At 45.3% G+C, this 21873-nt stretch overlaps 3 protein-coding genes across 3 annotated transcripts in view; 2 read left to right on the top strand and 1 right to left on the bottom strand.

Annotated features, from left to right (window-relative positions):
• The first annotated feature begins 428 nt into the window (after positions 1-428).
• NRBP1 (nuclear receptor binding protein 1) lies at positions 429-10447 on the top strand. Its single transcript, XM_006835188.1, has 17 exons — positions 429-657; positions 1018-1140; positions 1330-1431; positions 1891-1980; positions 2118-2158; positions 2528-2622; positions 4109-4192; positions 5973-6031; positions 6185-6283; positions 8078-8210; positions 8394-8499; positions 8815-8865; positions 8963-9098; positions 9305-9358; positions 9445-9508; positions 9752-9807; positions 9893-10447. The coding sequence occupies exons 1-17, from the start codon at positions 448-450 to the stop codon at positions 9995-9997; spliced, it is 1608 nt and encodes a 535-aa protein (XP_006835251.1). The 5' UTR covers positions 429-447; the 3' UTR covers positions 9998-10447.
• A 175-nt stretch (positions 10448-10622) lies between these two features.
• Positions 10623-14024, top strand: KRTCAP3 (keratinocyte associated protein 3). The gene is made up of 7 exons (XM_006835186.1): positions 10623-10650; positions 10789-10973; positions 11056-11115; positions 11284-11490; positions 11614-11748; positions 11862-11974; positions 13911-14024. The coding sequence occupies exons 1-6, from the start codon at positions 10623-10625 to the stop codon at positions 11967-11969; spliced, it is 723 nt and encodes a 240-aa protein (XP_006835249.1). The 3' UTR covers positions 11970-11974; positions 13911-14024.
• Positions 12286-21873, bottom strand: part of IFT172 (intraflagellar transport 172 homolog (Chlamydomonas)) — a 56889-nt gene continuing 47301 nt past the window's right edge. Inside the window, exons 30-48 of the mRNA XM_006835187.1 lie at positions 21575-21717; positions 20118-20211; positions 19888-19952; positions 19571-19751; positions 19217-19326; positions 18969-19098; positions 16665-16763; positions 16404-16513; positions 16210-16273; positions 16009-16095; positions 15716-15832; positions 15059-15169; positions 14763-14882; positions 13870-13965; positions 13593-13652; positions 13414-13512; positions 12939-13092; positions 12650-12741; positions 12286-12425 (exon numbers count right to left, since the gene is read on the bottom strand). Coding sequence (XP_006835250.1) covers positions 12336-12425; positions 12650-12741; positions 12939-13092; positions 13414-13512; positions 13593-13652; positions 13870-13965; positions 14763-14882; positions 15059-15169; positions 15716-15832; positions 16009-16095; positions 16210-16273; positions 16404-16513; positions 16665-16763; positions 18969-19098; positions 19217-19326; positions 19571-19751; positions 19888-19952; positions 20118-20211; positions 21575-21717 — 2022 coding nt within the window. The 3' untranslated portion in view covers positions 12286-12335. The remainder of the gene's footprint in view (positions 12426-12649; positions 12742-12938; positions 13093-13413; positions 13513-13592; positions 13653-13869; positions 13966-14762; positions 14883-15058; positions 15170-15715; positions 15833-16008; positions 16096-16209; positions 16274-16403; positions 16514-16664; positions 16764-18968; positions 19099-19216; positions 19327-19570; positions 19752-19887; positions 19953-20117; positions 20212-21574; positions 21718-21873) is intronic.

Here is a 21873-nt window from a genome sequence, read left to right as displayed (position 1 = left end):
AAGTTAGCTGAGGATGGTATAGGTCCAGCCTAAGAGTTGGATTAGTGGAATATTTTGGAGTCTAGAGTCTTCTGAACTTGTGTTCTGTGTAAGAGGGACACTACTGGATAAGTATTTACAGAGAAGGGATGGGGCCCCGTGATTTTACTGTTCATTTGGATATAACTAGCTGGAGTTACACTGCCATGAATCTTGTGCTTGCCATTCCTGGGTACGTCATCTTCAACCAACATAGCTTTCTTGCTTTAAACTAGACTTAGAAGAATAGTTAGTATTTCAGTATTCAAGGAGCATTAATTCTGATTTTGGATTTAAGGGAAACAAGGAGGTATGTTTTCATTTTTGGAATGAGGTTATTAGGATTTCTTTATAAATTTGTCCTGACCATCTCTACCTTTTTTCTCTGTCCTTGGCCCAATCAATGCAGGATTGAGTGTTCATTCCAGCATGTCAGAGGGAGAGTCCCAGATAGTACTCAGCAGTGGCTCAGACCCAAAGGTAGAATCCTCATCTTCAGCTCCTGGCCTGACGTCAGTGTCGCCACCTGTGACCTCCACAACATCAGCTGCTTCCCAAGAGGAGGAAGAAGAAAGTGAAGATGAGTCTGAGATCTTGGAAGAGTCACCTTGTGGTCGCTGGCAGAAAAGGCGAGAAGAGGTAAGGTGGTGATGGTGTCTCTCTTGGGAGAATGAATTCTAAGGTGAGAACTGTAGGAACAAAAGTCTCATAGGGGCAGACCAAACTTCAGTAGATGGGACTAGGAAAAAATGATGAAATGGAGTATTGAAATGGAGGCTTCATGTTGCTATCATATTGTACCAGGTACTATCATGTTGACTCTGACTCATAGTGATTCCATACACAACAGAATGAAACACTTCCCAGTTCTGGATTCTCCTCTCAATCATTGTTATGTTTGAGCCCATTGATACAGTCACTATGTCAGTCCATTTTGTTGAAGATTTTCCTCTTGGAAGGTTCATGAGGTAACTTTAATTCCTTTGTATCTCTTCTCAGGTGAATCAGCGGAATGTACCAGGTATTGACAGTGCTTACCTGGCCATGGATACAGAGGAGGGTGTAGAGGTTGTGTGGAATGAGGTACAGTTCTCTGAGCGCAAGAACTACAAGTTACAGGAGGTAAGTATTGTTGAAAGGATTTGGCCTTGGGGATATTAGAACACCGGAGTTAAAGTGGGATTGGTTTTGGGAAGTTGACTCTGAAAAGGTTGTATTGGAAAGAAATAAGGAATGTAATGTAATAGACTTTTCAGAATTATTACAATGATTTCTGAAGTCTTTATGCTACGCTGTCTCCCCTACTCCTAGGAAAAGGTTCGGGCTGTATTTGATAATCTGATTCAGTTGGAACATCTCAACATTGTGAAGTTTCATAAGTACTGGGCTGACATTAAAGAGAACAAGGCCAGGGTAAGAATTCTTCCTGCTATTTTCTTATTGCAGAGACTAGCTACATTTATTGTTCGTTCCCATCCATAATTTAAAACAAGATAGTTTTGAAACAACTGAAATCAGCTGGTGTGGAGATTGACTACCACCTTTGCCTTTTGTCTTGTATAGACAAAAGGGCAGACATGAATGACCTGTTTTCTTTTACCTTGCCATGTTGTCCAGTAGTCTTTCATTGTCCTAGTGAATTCAAGGAAGTGATGCTAAGAAAAAAATGAGAGAAAATTGAAAAAAAAAAAAAATTTCTAAATATATGAGGAAAAAGTCTGTGGAAAAATTCCATTAACTTTTTTATTTCGGTTAACTTTTAATTCCATTTTTCCATGAACTTTTTGAAGCCTCCTAGTATGTCTTACATATTTGCTACTAGGTAAGTGTCATTTCTAATATAAGGCCTTCTTTGTATTCTTTGCCTCCCAGGTCATTTTTATCACAGAATACATGTCATCTGGCAGTCTTAAGCAATTTCTAAAGAAAACCAAAAAGAACCATAAGACGATGAATGAAAAGGTATGGAAGGAGAGTGGTCAGTGTTAGGCTGGTAGGAGAGTTAATTATGAGGCTGGTCAGGAAGGGATGGAAGGAAGTGGTGAGTGTGGTATGAAAAGAGGGATTACTGCTGACGCTTGGACCAAACTCTATTCCAGGCTTGGAAACGCTGGTGCACACAAATCCTCTCTGCCTTGAGGTAAGTTGTATCTGGTTAGTTTCTCTCCTACATTTCCTGATTAAGTTCCTCCAAACAGATTTCAGGGCACTACTCTGCTGATCTTTTCTGCATCTCCTTACTTTCTTTGAGTCAACACTGTCAAGATTAGGCCCCTGAGGGTCTTTTTGAGGGTTCATCGTAATGCCCTAACCACAATACTTTTTCCTTCCTGCCTCTTTCTCCTAGTGCTTATCCAGCTATTTAAATCATCAGGCATAAAGGAGATTCAGAGTGTGGGATTATCTTTATGGTGACCACAGGAGACCTCACCCTTGCTCCTCTTAACCCTTGGGTTTCCCCTGCCCTTAATTTCCCAGTGGCCCCTCTAACAGCCCAGTGCCCCCACAGCTACCTGCACTCCTGTGACCCCCCCATCATCCATGGGAACCTGACCTGTGACACCATCTTCATCCAGCACAACGGACTCATCAAGATTGGCTCTGGTGAGGGGAGGGAGAGCTTCTGGGCAGGGGAGCCTCGGGAATTTGGGAAACATGGGGGTAAGATGCAAGGAATGGGGAAGAGCAGAGCAAAGCCAAATTCTGAGGTGTAAGCTGGTCATAATAGAAAATACCTTGTTGAGGGAATTTCTAGGGAGAAACCAAGGTAATTAATAGAGGATAGGGTAGAATCTTGGACCTTTATGGAGGGAAAATGGGGTTAATACAGATATTGTTAAGAGGTTGGGAAAGGGCAACAAATGGGTATGAGGTCTGATTTGAGCCCCTAGGGCCAGACCCTACCAAAGGAGGTTCCAGGCTGTGCCTGCTGTGAGTGCTTTCATTTGCTGTGTATCTGTGTGCAGTGTATAACATTTCTGTGTGCTGTGTCTGTGTGATGTTTGTGTGTCCATTTGTCTGGGGCTTGGCTGCTCCATCGCTCACAACTTTTCTCTGTTTTCCTCCCTCCCGCTTACGGGCTGCTCTGTTCCCAACAGTCTTTCATAGGATTTTTGCTAATGGTGAGAGCTCCCTCTGCCCCACTTGGGGCTCTGTTTGTGCTCCCTGTGCTCCTCTCTGCGGCTGCCCAGTGCATGCAGTCGTGGGAGCAAGTCACTATTCTATCTCCCCTGCCTAATTATGCCTGCTTAGCTTTTACCCTTTCAGTCCTCCTCTTGCTTGCCCCACCCTAACCTGCTTGTTTCCTGTGTATTCTGCCTGGCTGGCTATTTACCTCTTGGATTCTTATTCTCCCTCATCATCAGGCTGGTTCCCCAAGTCATACTGTGCTCCTAGATTCTGTGATTTGTAGTCTTGTTTATGATCTGACTGAGTCCAAATTGGGCCCGGTCCTGGATCCTCGCTTTAGCCCTGTGGCAGGTAGTGTTGAGAATAAGGGGGCAGAGTAGGGGGTCTAAAAAGTTTTGGATTAAAAGTGAATCCTGTTCAAGGGTGCTGACTCAGTTCTGAACTATTTGTGAATTTCTGTCAGCCAATATGGGTAAAAAGGAGGCTGTCTCCTTGGTTGTATGTTAATGCTTCTTACTTTTCGTTATCTAAGTTCTTAAGGTGTCAATATTCCAGGTTAAGAAGGGCTGCTTATGTTTTTATGAAATTTACAGGGTGGATGAAAGAGCCAAAGCCAAACATTTTACTGTGATCAGGAATTAGAATGACCTAGACTTTGGGGAAGGTGAAGAAGCCACAAACAAAAGTTTTTCTTTAGGTTTGTTGCTCCTTGACCACCCAGTCTCCATGTACCTATTAATTAATAAGGAGCCAGTGTTGTTACAGAGGTAGGAACCTGAGATGAGAAGCAGCAGGCCTGAGAAACGGGAAATAGGTGGTGTTTATTTTTGGTCTGTAGTTCAGAATGGGAAACCATATTGGTTTGTGCCTGGTGAGGGTTAGAAAGGAGACTTCACGAGTCTGGAGTGAGAATATGCTTCATTGATGGTGGTCAGATTGTGGGTATTTCCCCTACTACCAGTGGCTCCTGACACTATCAACAATCATGTGAAGACTTGTCGAGAAGAGCAGAAGAATCTACACTTCTTTGCACCAGAGTATGGAGGTGAGGCATCCCAGTTTGTCTGCCTTGTCTTTATCTCCCAGTTTTTTCTGTTTAAACTTGAGGTACAGAGGTAACATAATTCAGCTTCTAGTCCTTCTGTAATAGTACACAAAAGAGTTTTTTGTTAAAAGTTTTTATTTTGTTTACAGATAAGATTATCGGTTTTACATTAAACAAATCGTATACTTTGTTTCATCTCAGTGATTGCAAATCCCCTCCATGCAACAGCAGTTACCCCGTTTCCTCTTATGGTTCCTATTTCCATTCCACCCTCCTTCTCATCTCTTCTAAATGTTCTCCTTAGGTAAATGTTGTCCTTTTGATCTTGAATGATTTACAGTCCCACTAGGGTGAGCATACCTAACTAGTGGTGTTGTCCCCACTATATACCTATCTACTACTTGACTAAAAATTGGGCCATGAGAGTGAGTTTTGATCCAGACTTGAAGGGTGGTTGAGGGCCATAGTTTCGGGTTCCCGTAGTCTTTATTAGTAAGCCCAGTCTTTTTTTTTTTTTTTTTAAATAATTTTGAGTTCTGTTGCACATTTTTTTCCATCCATCTGGGATCTTCTAATGTGTCCCTTTCAGAGCAGTTGGTAGTGATACTATCTAGTTTTTCTAGTCAGAGTTATGGGGACTGATGTTCACTTGTTCCACTGGTCCATTGGATTAGTTGATTCTAGGCATTCCAAGCATCTTCAATTATCATCACTCTTCTGCACATGAAGAGACCAACAGTTGCACCTTAGATGGCTGCTCATGGGCTTTTAAGATCCCAGATCCTACTTACAAAGTAGGATGTAGAGCATTGTCTTTGTGGACTAGATGACCATGGTGTCCCCTGAGACTGTGGTCCTGAACCCCCAGGCCCAGAAATCATTGCCTTAAGATGTTTGATAATGTCTAAGAAGTTTTCATCATTTTGCTCACTCTATGCTTCACCACATTCATAGTTGTTTGCAGCAAAAGTAAATACCCATGTACAAATATCCTCTTTCAAACCCTTATATATTTGTGGGTATACGCCCACTCCCATACCCTTTCAGTCTATGTATATGTTCATGTATCTACCTACAGAAAGAACACTATTGTTCCAGGGTTGTTTATATGACACCTCTTACATCTGTCCCCTTTAACCTTTGTATACCTTCCTGTGGCTTTACCTGTTTTCATCATTCTGCCAACCTCCCTCTCGTATATTTCCCGTCACCCAGGTTAACATATGCTGCCCTCTAGCCAATGAATTAATCTTCCTTACCTTCCACCCTTAGTAATCATCAAAGAATGTTTATTTACACATGAAAACTTTTTCTTGAGTTTTTAGAACAGTGATATCACACAATAGTGATTAACTAATGTCACTCAGCATAATGTCCTCCAGGTTTATCCATACTATGAGGTGTTTCACAAATAAATCATTATTCTTCAACATTGTGTGTATGTACCAAAGTTTATCTATTCTTCCATTGATAGGCATTTAGGCTGTTGTGAATAGTGCTGTGATGAGTGTTGGTGTGCATAGATCTACTCATGTCATGGCTTGTACTTCTTGAGCATACATACAAATAGAGGGATTGCTGGGTCATTAGATATTTTTATTTCCAATTGCCTGAGGAAGTGCCACACTGTTTTTCACTGGTTGTACTATTTTACAGTCCCACCAACAGTGTAGGTGGGTCCCAGTCTCTCCACACACACAAAGGATTTTTTTAAGAGACAGTTTTGCTACCTTCTATCTCCAGTTTCCTTATTCACCTAAACCTTTTCTGTTTTGCTTAGAAGTCACTAATGTGACAACAGCAGTGGACATCTACTCCTTTGGCATGTGTGCACTGGAGGTGAGGGCACGAGAAAGGAGGGAACAATAAAATCAAGCTAGAAGGTGGGCGGGGAAAATGGAGGGAGGACAGACAGGTGCTGATCTTGAGGGAGTCATTATGGGAATACTGGGATTCTCAGATTTCTGCTCTTTTTCTTCCCCTTCACTGCAGATGGCAGTGCTGGAGATTCAGGGCAATGGAGAGTCCTCATATGTGCCACAGGAAGCCATTAGCAGTGCCATCCAGCTTCTAGAAGACCCATTACAGAGGGTAAGGATCTTCAGGATCTCTTCCTCCTTTATGGACTTCCAAATATCTTCAGGTTTTCCTTCTTGTCTACCTACTGAGATAATTTGCTCTTCTAAGAGCAAGGGAGTGGAACATAAAGCAGAAATGTTACACAAAAACAGCTAGCATTTAACTAGATGGTGCCTACCATGTTTTTTGTATACACACACACACACAGGTTGGGAGGGAGTGTTAAGATGAGTAATATTGGGATTAAAGGTTGTATGTCAATTAGGAGTCTGGTGTGGCGCTGCGGGTTAATGTGCTTTTCTGCAAGGTCTGATTGAACCGTAAGGTTGGTAGTTCAAGCTCACCAGCTGCTCCTCGGAAATCCTGTATAGGGTTGCTATGAGTCAGAACCGACTCAATAGCACTAAACAACAATATGGAGATAAGCTAATTTGATAGTTATCTCAGACCATGGGTACATATACTCATCTTGATATTTTAAAAGAAATTGATAATTATGGGTTAATCAAATCAGTCGTTTGAGATTTGGGAATTATACAGTTTTAACTAGGGAAGGTATCCAGAAAAAATGAGGTAAGATTTAAAGGATGTAAAGGAGCTCTGGTAGCGTAGTGGTTACGAATCGAGCTGCGAACCTGAAAGTCAGCGGTTCGAAACTACCAGCTGCTCCGCGGGAGAAAGATGAGGCTTTCTACTCCCGTAAGGATTTATACCCTTGGAAACCCTGTACAGGGTCGCTATGGGTCGGAACCGAATCCACGGCACTTAACAACAACAACAACAAAGGTAGGTACTGAATCAGTGGGTAGACTACAGTTAAGTAGAGGTTGGATGGGAAAAATACAAATAACAAACACTGGTAATTCATTAGATAAGTACAACAGGGAGCAGGAGAGACAAGCATAAAACTAATGTGCAGTCTTGAGCTAGTATGGACTAAGTTTCTAGTTCACCATTGTTATTCAAGTGTTGTCAATTCATAGCGACCCTGAGGGGCGGCTGGTGGGTTTGTACCACTAACGCTGTGGTTAGCAGTCCAGTGCTTATTTTTATAGCACCATATCAGGACTTTATTTCAGCATTGCTGTTGTTAAGTGCCATCAAGTCAGTTCCCACTCGTGGCAACCCTATATAGGGTTTCCGAGGAGCGGCTGATAGGTTTGAACCGCCAACCTTGTGGTTCAAACTGACCTTGCAGCCCAGTGCATTATCCCGTAATGCCACACCAGTAGGGTGAGTTATTCAAGTAAAAAATAAGGTGTGTGACCTTGCTGACATTCAAGAATGAAAGTGGGAAGGCAGGTTAATTGTCATGGGACCATGAAAGATAGGAAGGAAAAGAGAAAGCAGGGAGGAATGCAGTGGACCCAATAAATGATTGTAGTAGACCAAAGAAAATGTGGTTCTAGACTTGGGAAATTAAAAAAAAATGGTGAATATTTTTTATCCCAGTGAGTAAGTTCAAGAAGAGAGAAGCTAAGTTTGGTAAATGTTGGAGAAGAAGGTTGTAGTAAGTGGGCTAAGAGGGCAGAGAGCTAGAAATAAGGAAAAATAAATCATAAGTTTGAACAGTAAAGAAAGACAGCTTGTGGTTGGAGAGCTGTAACAATTACAACCCAGAAAGATAATGATACCTTTCATAAAATACCTTAGTTTTCAAAGCCCTTTGGGATGCATTTCTCAGTTTGTTCACTTAGCAGTAACTAAGTACCTAGTATGTACAGAAAAGCTTTGTGCTAAGTATAATGAGAGATACAAAGATGAACATGATGGAGTACCTGTTCTAGTTCCTGTTACCTTTTCTAGGAGTTCATTCAGAAGTGCCTGCAGCCTGAACCTGCTTGCAGACCAACAGCCAGAGAACTTCTCTTCCACCCAGCACTGTTTGAGGTGCCCTCGCTCAAACTCCTTGCTGCCCACTGCATTGTGGCACACCAGCGTAAGTCTCCTTGGCTCTGCTAGGAATTTTTTTCCAATCTGGAGCTTTGTAACTATAACTGACATGCTCTCTTTAACATTTCCAAAGGGATTCTTTACCCAGCAGGAAACCCATGCCTTCTATGACACTGGGGATCTTAGTCTGACTATTTCTCCTTAAATTCCATTCCATTATGCCCTCCAGACATGATCCCAGAGAACGCACTGGAGGAGATCACCAAAAACATGGATACCAGTGCTGTACTGGCTGAAATCCCTGCGGGACCAGGAAGAGAACCTGTTCAGACTTTGTAAGGAATTAATGGTCAAAGAGGGACACATTGATCAGTACCACCCTGAGGGTTCTGTAGACTGTCCATTATGTTGTTGTTATGTGCTGTGGAGTCGGTTCCGACTCATAGCGACCCTGTACAGGGTTTCCGAGGCTGTAAATCTTTACGGGAGCAGAAAGCCTCATCTTTCTCCCACAGAACAGCTGGTAGTTTCGAACTGCTGACTGTGAGGTTAGCAACCCAATTAGCTTATATGGGAATGGTTAAATCTGGTACTTTTGCTTGTTTCCTTCCTTTAATCTTTTTTTTTTTTTTAATTTAAATCTCTTCTAGGTATTCTCAATCACCAGCTCTAGAATTGGATAAATTCCTTGAAGATGTCAGGTTAGAGAAGAATGAGGGCAGGCTTACTTGAGGATGTAGGGGTGGGTGTCTTAAGGCATTTATAGAGCCCACGTGACCTATCTTCAACTTCCACCAGGAATGGGATCTATCCCCTGACAGCCTTTGGGCTGCCTCGGCCCCAGCAGCCACAGCAAGAGGAGGTAACATCACCTGTGGTGCCCCCCTCTGTCAAGACTCCAACACCTGAACCAGCTGAGGTGGAGACCCGCAAGGTGGGAGCTCTGTGGGTATGGATGTCTCAATGGTCATGGTGGAAGGGAAACAGAAGACAAGTCACATACAGATTTGACCTTTAGAGGAAATGTATTTCTGCTTCCAGGCAACCATGTCCTAAGAGCTGCAAAGGCTTCTAAGTGTTGACAGTTTTTTATCAAGCAGCCTGTGTACTTTAGTGACCCTCTCTGTACTTTCTCCTTAGGTGGTGCTGATGCAGTGCAACATTGAATCAGTGGAGGAGGGAGTCAAACACCATGTAATGCTCACTACCAGGGCTGCATTGGGCCGGGTGGCCAGAGGGTGGGGGAGAGAAGCCTCAATTTCTGATGTCTTATCCTCCAGCTGACGCTTCTATTGAAGCTGGAGGACAAACTGAACCGGCACCTGAGCTGTGACCTGATGCCAAGTGAGTCCTCTCCCTTGGAGGGTGGAGAGCCTGTGAGTTTTGTCTTGGAGGGACATAATCAGGCAGGAAACGACAAGGCAATAATAACACCTTGACTCATAGAGAATGACTTTTAGCCCCTAAAATTGGTGGTGGATCTGTCATTCTAGCCAGGGGGGTAACCTGATTAGAGCTATTTTAAGGGTTCTGTCTGTGCCCCTCACTCCCATACTGTACTCACCCCCTTCTGTTTCTCGTGGTCAGATGAGAACATCCCGGAGTTGGCAGCTGAGCTGGTGCAGCTGGGCTTCATTAGTGAGGTAAGGTTTCTCTCTTCATCTGCCCTGGCTGCCTCCATTCCTTCTCTCCTCTCAGTCCCTGTCTCACTGAGCTCTTCTCCCCCAGGCTGACCAGAGCCGACTGACTTCTCTGCTAGAGGAGACTCTGAACAAGTTCAATTTTGCCAGGAACAGCACCCTCAACTCAGCCGCTGTCACCGTCTCCTCTTAAGAGCTCACATGGGCCAGGCCCCAATCTGAGCTGTGGCTGTCACTAGATGTGCAACAGCCCTCCTGACCCTCCCACCCTACCCCCCAGTCAGTATTACCCTGTGAAGCCCCTTCTCCTTTATTATTCTGGAGGGCTTTGGGGACTCCCTGGTTCTGAACATCATCCTACCCCTGCTCCTTCTCTTCCTCCCCTCTGCACTTTGTTTACTTGTTTTGCACAGACGTGGGCCTGGGCCGTCTCAGCAGGCGCCTTCTAGCTGGGGGCTGGTAGCTGATCTGCTGGCTCCTGCCCAGCCTGTGTGGAAGAGAGGCCCATGGGCCCTTGGGGAGCTGAATTCTACAATCCCGCTGGGGCAGATGGGCGGGAGAGGAGGGTGGTGCTGCAGTGGTGGCCCTGGGGGGCCATTCAATTCGCCTCAGTTGCTGCTGTAATAAAAGTCTACTTTTTGCTAAAAGCGTCCTGTGTGTTTGGCCTTCCCCGCTAGGGGGAGCGGGGCTCCGAGCCTGCCACCAAGGGCGCGGTGGTTGGGCTTCAGGTAGTAGATGGGGCGGGACTGGGCCGCAGGCCGCGGGGCGGAGCCTGAAACCAGGTAGAGCTGCCCGGCGGCAAGGCGCATAGGAGCAGGATGAGGTGCCACCGCCTTTGCAGATTCGGTAACTTCCGGTCCTTTCGGCTCCCCTGAGACCACCCTCTTCCGCCTATCCTATAACCTGTGGTACACCTGGGGCCCCCGTGACACACGCGCCCTCTTTATCCCAGGCTCAGGCCCTTCCCTCCCCCCTGCTTTGCAGACGCGGCCAGAGGGCCCCGGCGGCTTATGCGTGTGGGGCTCGCGCTGATCCTGGTGGGCCACGTGAATCTGCTGCTGGGGGCCGTGTTGCACGGCACCGTCCTGCGGCACGTGGCCAATCCCCGCGGTGCCGTCACACCGGAGTACACCACCGCCAATGTTATCTCCGTGGGCTCGGGGCTGCTGGTGAGTGAGGAGGGAAGGTTGGGCCGAGGGCAGGAGCACTGAGAATAGAATAGGCCTTACTTAGGCTTTGTGTCTTCCACAGAGTGCTTCTTTGGGACTTGTGGCCCTCCTGGCCTCCAGGAACCTTCTTCTACCTCAGCTGGTGAGAGGGGACTTCGGGTGCTCATAAGGAGGCCTCCAGGCAGGGAAATGGGAGTTGACTCAGCACCATATTTAAATAGGGAGGAGCCTCAAGGAAAAACTCAGGTGTCTAGTCATTGTGAAGTTAGTCAACCCACAGCAGCTCACTGGAATCTTCTGCCCCTGCCAGCACTGGGCCCTGCTGGCACTAGCTCTGGTGAACCTGTTCTTGTCTGCTGCGTGCTCCATGGGCCTCCTGCTTGCTGTGTCACTCACTGTGGCCAATGGTGGCCGCCGTCTTATTGCTGACTGCCATCCAGGACTGCTGGATCCTTTGGTACCACTGGACCAGGGGTCTGGACATGCTGACTGCCCCTTTGACCCCACAAGAATCTATGTGAGCACATTCTCTTTCGCATCCTTTATGCAATCCTCAAAACTTTGGTCCTTCTGCCCTTTTAATTTTCTGTGCTTACTGCTCCTTCCCCACTAGTCCCCATCCTTCATCCTTGCTTTGTAGGATACAGCCTTGGCTCTTTGGATACCTTCTTTGGTCATGTCTGCAGTGGAAGCTGCTCTGTCTGTTTACTGCTGTGTGGCGGCACTCACCCTTCGAGGGGTTGGGCCCTGCAGAAAGGAAGGGCTGCAGAGACAGGTAAGAAGAACAAGGGTCCTGAGCTCTTCAGCTGAGAAACTTCTGTGACAAGAACTGAAAAGATGCTAATCTCTAATTCAGGGTCACATTACTAATGCTACCCTCTTCTGCAGTTGGAGGAACTGACAGAACTTGAACCGCCTAACTGTAAAAGGCAGGAAAATGAGCAGCTACTGGATCAAAATCAAGAAATCCAGGCTTCCCAGAAAAGTTGCGCTTAAGACTGGTAATGGGCCATGAGGATGTGGCCTGGGTTGGAGTTGGGGCAGGGGCTGTTCTTTGGACTGGGTCTAGTTCTTTGCTTTGCTGCTTTTCCCTCTAACCTGGGCTTTCCTCTCTATCAAGCAGGTGCTGTTTTCAGAGGCTCAGCTCACAAGGGTTTGTGCTACTACAGCAAGGGCCCCAACCTCTAAAGCAATATAAGCAGTTATAATAAAAGAATGTCTTTTTCTACTTGATTATAATTCATTTTGGAGGGGAAAAGGACACTGGTCTGGTATTGGGGGTGGCTTTGATCAAAGAATACAGTGGGCTCAGTTATAAAAGTTTAATGAGAGAGAGGCCGTAACTTCCCTCAGTGCTGTCAGTTACTGAAAGGAAAAGCTGGTGCTAGGAAGCCCTCCACACCATTGACTGATGAATTTCAGCACATCCTGGCACACTGGGCTGTGAGAGGTCTGTGAGCAAATGGAAAGAATATGATAGGAGTACATTAATGCTGCTAAGGAAAACATCCCGGCTATAAAGAAAATCTTTTTCAACTCAGAATCATGGGGAACAGGGTCCAGGGGCTGCAAATGCCTTCTTGACAATCCCACCCAACCACTCACTCTTGTAATATTTCGATTTTTTTTCCCCTAGTATTACTCTCTCTGCCCTCATTCTTCAAGTCCTCGCTAACCTTGATGGCCATAAGGAACTTATTCCAGTTGTCCTTGTTAGCTGCCTTTCCTGGCCTCTTGAATTCAATTTTGTTCCTTAGAATGGGGTATCCTGTGGGGAAAGGAAAACAGATGAACTGGGATTTGAGGAACTGAGGAGGTAAAAATAAAGAGCAACCTGGGGATACAAAGAAGGATAGTCTTATCTTCTAAAACTCCCTTACTGAATAACACTAAAAATTTATGAATTCTATGATTTTTGCTTTCTTTCCACCCACCATATGATACGGATTTTGGATGGTCCTCTACCTGTAATCAGGCAGGGTAGTGCCCGAACTCCAGTGCTCACTGCCACCAAGGATGCCTCGTAGGCACCACGCTCATCCCGAGGCAGAACTTGCTCTAGTCGCTGGTCCATTGAGACTGTGAGCACCCAGTCTCGAACCTCTTCTCTCTGAGCCTCCTGGGAAGGACAGAGAGCAGCAGCTTCACACAAGGCAGGGCAAGTGGGCGATGATGACTAAGGGAGGGATTTGCTAAGCCCTCAATTTATACATCAGCTTTTAGCCCTAAATGGTTTCCTTGGATTGTGATCACAGTCACAGCCTTATCTTCCTACTGTTCTTCCACTGAAGGAACAGTGGAGACTGAGGACGTTTCAAAGGTGGCAACACAAAGACGTTGCTGACTGAGCCCATTACAAAGATCAACCTAAAGTGTCCTCCCTTCTCAGTGCACTCACACATGGATGAGTCTATTTCATTCCTTAACCCTGCATCCTTACCGGTACATGTTGTTTGGCTGGGAGCGGCACTTCGAAGGGAATATCTGTATCCTGAAAGTCAGAGTGGTCAAGGGCATCCAGAGTTCCTTCTTCAATTGCCTATGGCAGAATTGGCAGCCATGAGATAGGCACAGTTGTGACACACAAAACCTGATTTGGGGTACAACTTCCCTACTTACATCGGTCAGATCCAAAAAACGGTTGAGAAAAATGAATGCCATGTTCTCCCAGCCAACTGCCTATGACAGAGAAGTTGCAAGTGGGAGTGAACAACTAAGCTTGGATGATGATGCTTCAGGATGCCAGGGGAAGAACACAGGAAGGGATAACAGAATTCTGTCCTCCATAGCAGCCCCACATTCAGCTTTGTTGTACTTGAGCAGATGGGACATTCGCTATCTTCCAACTTTGTAACTCCATATCTCCTCTGCTCCACCCTTCCCTGTCCCAACTCACCTTGGCAGCAATGCCAGCTTCATAGAAGGCCTTGTCTGCAGGTAGAAGCTGGGTGTGACGTAAGAGTGAAACAGAAAGTCTGGCAGCCACAGTTTCCTACAGATTAAAGTTAAAGCATGATCCTGGTACTATTGTGATTGAGTTAACAAGCCAATAAATAACCTTTGTTTTTTAGGGCATAATTAGGAGTCCTGGCATGGCGCTGTGGGTTAATGTGCAGGACTTAAGGTTGGTTTGAACCACAAGACAGCAGTTCAAATTCTTTAGCTGCTCCTCGGAAACCCCATACAGGGTCACTATGAGTCAGAACCGACTCCACAGCACTTAACAAAAACAACGAGGCAGCCACATAAAAAATCAATCAAAAACTGCTTTGGATCTCACATGCTCTAGGTGTTAGTCTTTTTCATATATGCAAAAATAGTAAGCCTAGAGAATTTTCTAAGTTTCCTTCCATTTTTAGAACTGTCATCCAAGTTCATGAAATGTACAGTACACTAGGACTCCCGGTGTGGTGCTGTAGGATCAGCACTTGACTGCAAACCACAAGGTCGGCATATCAAATCCACCAGCTTCTCCTCAGAAACTCTACAGGATCGCCAAGTTGGAACCAACTTGATGGCACTTAACAACACAAATAAGCCAGAGAGAATTAATGAGATAAATAAATCATGGGATTTGAATGCTTAAATATGAGACTAAGACGGCACAGAGCCCAAAGGTTCAAGCCCTATCTCAGCAAGGGTTAAAGATGACAGGGTTAGACAGAAGAGACACTAAAAGAAGGTTCATTTCACGAGCCCAAGCTTGAGAATTCAGAACTTGAAGCCATTCCAATTCATACATAGGAAGATGTGTCCTAATAGTGCTTTCCTACACCTTCTGCATCTCACCAGCTGTTTGATGCTCTGGGCCGCAGAGCGTGTAGCATAATAGTGGGCAATCAGCAGCATAGTTTCAAACTCCTCATGGGCTGGAGAGTTTGCCTCACTGGACTTTACAAGGTTTTCACACTAGAGAAGGAAGAAAACACAGCTTGGATCAGGGGTCAGTGTAGATGGTCAACTGACAGTTCAGTGGGACAGAAGAAGGTAAAGTAAAATATATTTGAGGGTAAAGGTTTATGTGCAGGAAAGAACACTGGGACAGCATAGGCTTACTACCCTCCTTACTATGTCAGCTTCCTTACCAGGTTGAAGAAGACATCCCGAAGATCAGCCCAGCTATGATAGGCCTCAGCAGTATTGGTCCCAGGTGAGCTCACCATGTCAGTGAAGATCCTTTTGTAGATGTTGAAGTTCTGGCAGTAGGAGGGGAAAGGAAATCTGAGTGGGAAGGGGACAACTTGAAAATCAGAAAGTAAAAGTGGAGCCAAAGAGAGGAGAAATAGAGCTGTCAATGTGTGTGGTGCAGCAAGGGGACAGTGGTGGAAAACTTTCCACCACTGTGCTTTGTGATTGTGAGCACATGTACAAATGTAAATGCATAGTCATGATGTTAATGGGTTAATACTCCAGAGAATGATGATGCTCAGCAAATAGAAGAGAAGTGTTCATTTTCTGGAGGAAGTTAATAAGGTCCCAGTGGGGTGTGAGGGAGTCATCCCTGAAAGACTGCTCCCTGTGTATTAGCTAAGAGCATGGGAAGCTCCTTGGGTGTTTCTTCAAAGGGTATATTCTCAAGAGAGGCGTATACCTAAGAAGGGGTTTGGTGGGACTCTAGGAATAATGTTCTCTAATGAACGAATATTTTGAGAAGAGAGTATTTGAGGGCATGGATAGTTGTAGAGAAGAAGAGAAAACTTTCCTGTGGAAACATTCACTCTAAGGAAAAGGTAAGCTGGTACCTGTGGGTTAGCAGGGGCGCCGTGTTGCACGTACAGGGCTAGTGCCTGGGCATAGCCACCCTCCCGAATCAGGTGAGTTGCATACAAAGCCACATATTTGTGTAGAATCTTGTAGTTCTGTCCCATGGGTGGAAGAAAAGAATGGGGAAAATTGGGATAAGTAAGACTGAACAGTAAAGGTGGGTGCTGACTTGTATGCTGGGCTTTGGTGGAGAGGGAGAGCTCTGGGGCAGGTGGGCAATCAGAGGGAAAGGTAACGAAAAGCTGGGCATGGGAAGAGAAGACACCAGTACCTGCTTGGTAGCTGTTGCAATGCACTTGTCCCACTGACCCTGCTCCACATAGAGGTCCAAAGCAGCCACAACATCCACACCCACCAGCTAGGAGCCAGGTGAAAAGAGAATTACAGGAAGAAAGTTGACACAAGGAAAAGAAAAGAGCCTTTCTTGAGCCTCTCCCAGCATTATTCCTTCTGTTAACTTTGCATGTCTCACCGAGTCCACTTTGCCTTGATTTTTCAGGAACTCTTTATAATGCTGGTCCACATAGTCTTCATACCTGTGAAGATGTATAGAGATCTCTAACTTCACAGTCCTAGATGCCACAACCCACCCATTAAGAGCTTTTGCCCAGTTTTTACAAAAGGAAGGAAAAGAGAATTTCTCAGTGAGAAGGGGTCATGAGTTACCGGGGATCTAACTCCTTAGCCACACGCTTGGCTTTGTTCCATTCCTCACCCTCAATGAAAGCATCGATTGCTTCCTTGACTAGGTCCAGGTTCAGATAAAGCTCTGCAGCCTGCAGTGTGGGAAATTAGAGATTCAAGTCTATCTTTTCACTCCACTCCCCAGTCCTGGCAGTTCTCACTACTTCCCCAGAACTGCATGTCAAGCCTGACACACCTTCCTGGGTTTAGATGCATGGTTTTTAGGCCCAGCACCCTACTTACTGCACTGTGTTTTCCAATTCCAATCAACTGGGGTCCTACAGCCCGAACTACTTCCAGACTGCGCTGGGGAGGCAGAAACTTAATGGAGAGTTCAGCTGCCTGAGTGGTTAAGCAGAAGATGGAAAAAGGTGTTGTAAGTGCTATAGATTAGGTTCCAATTCACAGCGACTCTGGATAGGGTTTGTGAGGAGGGGCTGGTGGGTGTGAACCGCTAATCCTGTGGTTAGTAGTCCAGTGTCTATCCTACAGCACCACACCAGGGGAGAGAAATACCACTGGGGGTCCTCAGCCTGATCAGATGACTCCACTTCATACATACGAGGAGACTTCAAAAAGTTTGTGGGAAAATGGAATTAAAAGAGAATTCAAGGTCCCTTGTATTTTACTGTCTAGTTGCCAGTTTTTCTCTCCTGTACTCTTCCTCATCCTCCAACCTCCTGGGCAAAGCATTCCTCATGGTCTATCCTTTAAGTGACCATCAGTGGACCTATCTGATTCTCTCAGGTCATACTAATTCTTTCAGATACTCACTGCTATCTGAGGTAATGACATTTGGTCTTTCCACCTTTGACAGATTCGGATACAAATAGAATCTTAGACACATGACACAGGGTGAGAACCCATAAAATAGGAATCTGGGACATTTCACAATCACATATGTTAGAGACTTTTCTGAGCCTCCGGTTCTTTATTCATAAATGTGATGGTCATTCAAGATCTGTACTGTCCAGAACGGTAGCCTGTCCAAATTGAGATATACTATTAAGTTTCAATGTACATTGGATTTCAAAGACTTAGTATGAAAACAAGTTTTTATACTGATTACATGTTAAAATGACAAATTTTAGGTATACTGAGTTGAATAAAAGATACTGAAATTACTTTCACCTGATACTTTTTACTTTTTTAAATGTAGTTACTAAAAAATGTCAGATATGTGACTTACTTAAATTTGTGACTTATTTCTACTGGACACTGCTGGTCTAGATGATTTTGAAGATACTTTCTGACCCTAAAACTCAGTGTACTATACTCAAGGATTTCTACAAGGCTAATTTAGCTACCAAAAAACTCCAAACCCACTGCCATTGGGTTGATTCCAACTCATAGCAACCCTATACAGGATTTTTGAGACTGAAAATCTTTACGGAAGCAGAGAGCCTCTAATCTTTCTTCTGAAGAGCAGTTGATGGATTTGAAATGCTGACCCAAACCTAATCCACAGAGCCACAAGGGCTAATTCCTCTTGTTTTTTTTTCTTCACATATTCTTGCCTTTCTTTACATCAAACCCTTCAAAACTTAAAGTGCTCCTATCTAGGAAGCCATCCTCTGATTTACCTGAAAAAGACATGGTCACAGACCCATTAAACGGTGCTCCAGAGTACAACCACCAATGAACATAAAATCTCATATTCAGTTATCAGCCCTTGTCTTTCAACCTCTGGGATATTCATGACAAGGCTTCAGAAACCTAAGGGAAGTTTTGCCAGGGCATCATCACACCAACATTCTTAAATCCCCTCATAACTCCCAATGCTATATTTCACTGAAGCTAAGGAGCATCATTTAAACTATACATACATCCCAGTTTTAAAGATTTAAAAAAGTGATTGTTGTTGTTATTAAGTACCGTGGAGTCGGTTCCAACTCATAGTGACCCTGCACAGGGTTTCCGAGGCTGTAAATCTTTACGGGAGCAGAAAGCCTCCTCTTTCTCCCATGGAACCGCTGGTAGTTTCGAACTGCCGACCTTGAGGTTAGCAGCCAGATTTGTAACCACTATGCTACCAGAGCTCCTTAAAAAAGTGATTATGTGTGTCTTAAATTGATGACATACACTGACCTGGGTTAGTCTGCTGAAGGCTTCTTTGCAGGAGCTACTGGGAAGAGGAACCTCATATTTTTTCACAGCCTTTGTCTAGTCCCAGATCTTGGGCCTGGAGTTCCCCTTTTAGCTCCAGTCTAGGTCTTACCTTCTCCCTCACAAAGCCTTCCTGATTCAGCCTACAGAGCACTCACCCTTCCATGAACTGTACTTTGAATCATACACTTAAGTATTTATCCACTCAAATACGATATGAATTGAGCCATGTCTGACTCCCTCAGCTTCTGTCTGTCAGCGCTCTGCCTTCTATTCCTTTGACAGGTTCTGGCTATGACATTCAGTGGACACTCCATAGCACCTGCTGCCTAACTGAAATCAAAAAGACTGGAGGAAAAATCTGAATGTTTGAGAAGCAAAACTGGGTATAGATGAAAGTTTGGAAGAAAGGAAAGCCAGTGAGATTCTGGGAACCCTCACCTTCATCCAGCACTTCTCCACAAGACTGTTGCTTCCTGAGTCACGTACTTTGAGGTAACAGTCGACTGCACGGCTATACTCTCCAGCCTGCTCCCACTGCCGAGCTTGTTCCACGAGTCCCTCCACACCCCTGTGGAGATGAGCGTGCACCTGACCAGGAATGGGGTGGGCAAAGGGGCCTATCCCATGCATACTTTGTGACACAACCCCCAGCCCTGCCAACATTTACTGGACCCCTGGCTTCCTACCTGGCCCCTTTCTTGGTAGCTTCTCGTTCATACTCTTCTTGCAAAGCCTCCAGTTGGCCAGGCACATAGTCCTTGCAGATCCGCAGAGCATCGCTCCATAATCCAGCCTCCTGCTCAGATTTCCAGATTATCAGAAGAGCAGAGGTAGGCATGACAGCCTCCCATTGCCACAGAGGTGTTCTGTCCCACTGCGTCCTGGGTGCTTGCATTGTGCCCTTCTCTTTCATCTTGACTTTTCTTCCCTCTGTCCAATGGTACCCTCCCTGATCATTCTTAGTACCATGGGTCAGTGAGACTCTCTGTGTACTCTCATACCCTATCATCTTTACTCATGGCCCTGAATACCGAGCCTACCTTATAATAATTGAGGGCCAGGCCTGGTCTCTGGGCCCGAAGCAGCAGCCCTTCTGCTTTCTGAAAGTCCTTCTCCTCCAAGGCCCCCCGGGCCTGTCCCACGAGCACTTCAGCGACACTGTCAGGGTCATGTGCCTCGGCCACACGCTGAGCTGCCTCCCAATCCTGGTTATGGACAAACCTGTCCCAGATGGGCACACAGGAGAGGCTGAGTATGGGTCATGCCACTGCCGGGTGTAAGCTCTACGAGTACTACATTTAGATGAAGGGGGCGATGCCTGGAAGGACAGGACTAAGGAGTTTCTGTGGTAACTCACATGAGGACTGCTTCCTTGGGTTTACCAGCTCTGATGAATTCAGCTTCAGCATCTTCAAACTTACCCTAGAGGGAGGGAAAGGCAGCTGTACCTGAGAAGACGGAAACTGGACCACAGGTAACCAAGAGACAAAAGGGGTGAACACGTGGCCTCAGTCAGTGGGCTAGTGTATGGAATAGGAGGGCTCTGAGGCCAGGGTCAAAAGCAAGGGGAGAGGATCACATCCATACCTCATCCTCCAGGTACATGGCGTATCTGAGATGAATCTCTGGGGTTTTGTGTTTGAGGGCCAGCCGAGAGAGTTCAAAAGCAAACTCAAAGGAACTGAAATGCAAGGTGCAGATAAGGTTTGCCTACTCAATATTTCCTTTTGTAAGAGGGTCAGAGAAACAGAGCAAGATAAAAGGTGAGGATTGAGAGGAGAAAGGGGGACAAATTAAGAAATGCAGTGATAGAGCAGCACAGAGAGAACAAAGTTAAGATATGCCGACACCAGGGATCAAGAGATGCCTGGAAAGGCCTGTGATTTCCCAGAGACCAACCAGTTGGTTGTGAAGAAGTGGCTGGGCACCATGGAATGTGGAGCAAGTCTCCGAGCACTAAGCTGACAGAGGATGGGCTTCTGGTGCTCCAACCAACTTCTTCTGAACCACATCTATACTGGAAGAATACGATCACTCAAAAAAAGTAAAGATAAGACTACTACCCCCAGTAACTTGACTCCATACAGTAATACCTATGCCATTTGTAACATTTGCTAAAGAAATGTTATTTTGCACTTAACAGACTCATATAGTTCTATTATCCAGAGTAAGTGACTGATTTGTTAAGTGCCACTGAGTCAGTTCTGGCTCATAGTGACCCGGTATAGGGTTTCTGAGGAGTGGCTGAAAAGTTTCAACTACCAACCTTGTAGTTTAAATTAACACTGTAGTCCAGTGCTTATCCTAACAGCGCCATACCTAGTGCAGTCTTAATTTGTAAAAGCTGTTCCCTTTTCTACCACATTCTTAGGACAGCCCAAGATTCAACACTGACCAGAGCCCCCAAGAGTTATTAGTTTATTCTTACTCCTCTATCATGTCATTCAAAGGATCTCTCCTTATCACAGTTCTGCACGCTTGGCTCACACTTTGGAAAAAAAAAATTCATTTATACATCAATTTGCTTTCCCTAGACAGGGAATCTAGGAGCCCTGTTGACATAGTGGTTAAAGCATTCTGCTACTAACTGAAAAGCTGGTTTGAATCCATGAGCTGCTTGCTCTGCAGAAGAAAGATGTGGCAGTCTGTTTCTGTAAAGATTAACAGTCCTGAAGTTCTCTGGGACAGTTCTGCTTTGTTCTGTAGAATTGCTATGAGTCAGAATTGACTCCGTGGCAGTGGATTTGGGTTTGAAAAGTTTTTCAATATAAGGGTCTAGCTGCGGGGGAGGGGGCTAGTGGAGATAAGGAGCTCTGGTAGTGTAGTGGGTTATAAGCCAGATTGCTAACCGCAAGGTCAATAGTTCAAAACTACTAGCTTACTCTGTAGAAGATGAGGCTTTCTGCTCCTGTAAAGAATTACAGCCTCAGAAACCCTATACAAGGTCATTATGAGTTGGAACCGACTCCATGACACAATCACATAACTACTGCCAGCTAGGGTGCTAGGGTGGGGGCTAATGTAAGGAAGGCAGAGGGTCTCACCAGTTGTCAGCAGCATGGTCAATAGCAGCTTCCAGGAGCCCCAGCTTGTTTAGTAGTCTAACCGCTGCCTCTCCTCCCAGGCTCTTTGCCCACAGATAGGCCACATGTTTGTGGGCATTAGCTCCTCCATGAGCCTTAGCCACCTGGAAAGCAAAGCCACTTAGCAATCATCAAGTGCAGGGACACCTAGCTGCTCCATATCATTTCTGATCTTATCATCTCAGCTTTGACAAGGACCAAGGACCTGCTATAAAACAGCAGCAAATGGGGTACATTTCAGGATCTCTTCACCTGCTTAG

The sequence above is a fragment of the Chrysochloris asiatica genome, unplaced genomic scaffold (assembly GCF_000296735.1).
Source record: "Chrysochloris asiatica unplaced genomic scaffold, ChrAsi1.0 scaffold00016, whole genome shotgun sequence".
In the NCBI taxonomy this organism is placed as follows: domain Eukaryota; kingdom Metazoa; phylum Chordata; class Mammalia; order Afrosoricida; family Chrysochloridae; genus Chrysochloris; species Chrysochloris asiatica.
The sequence above is the reverse complement of the archived record's forward strand: the minus strand, read 5'-3'. Positions and strand labels throughout refer to the sequence as shown.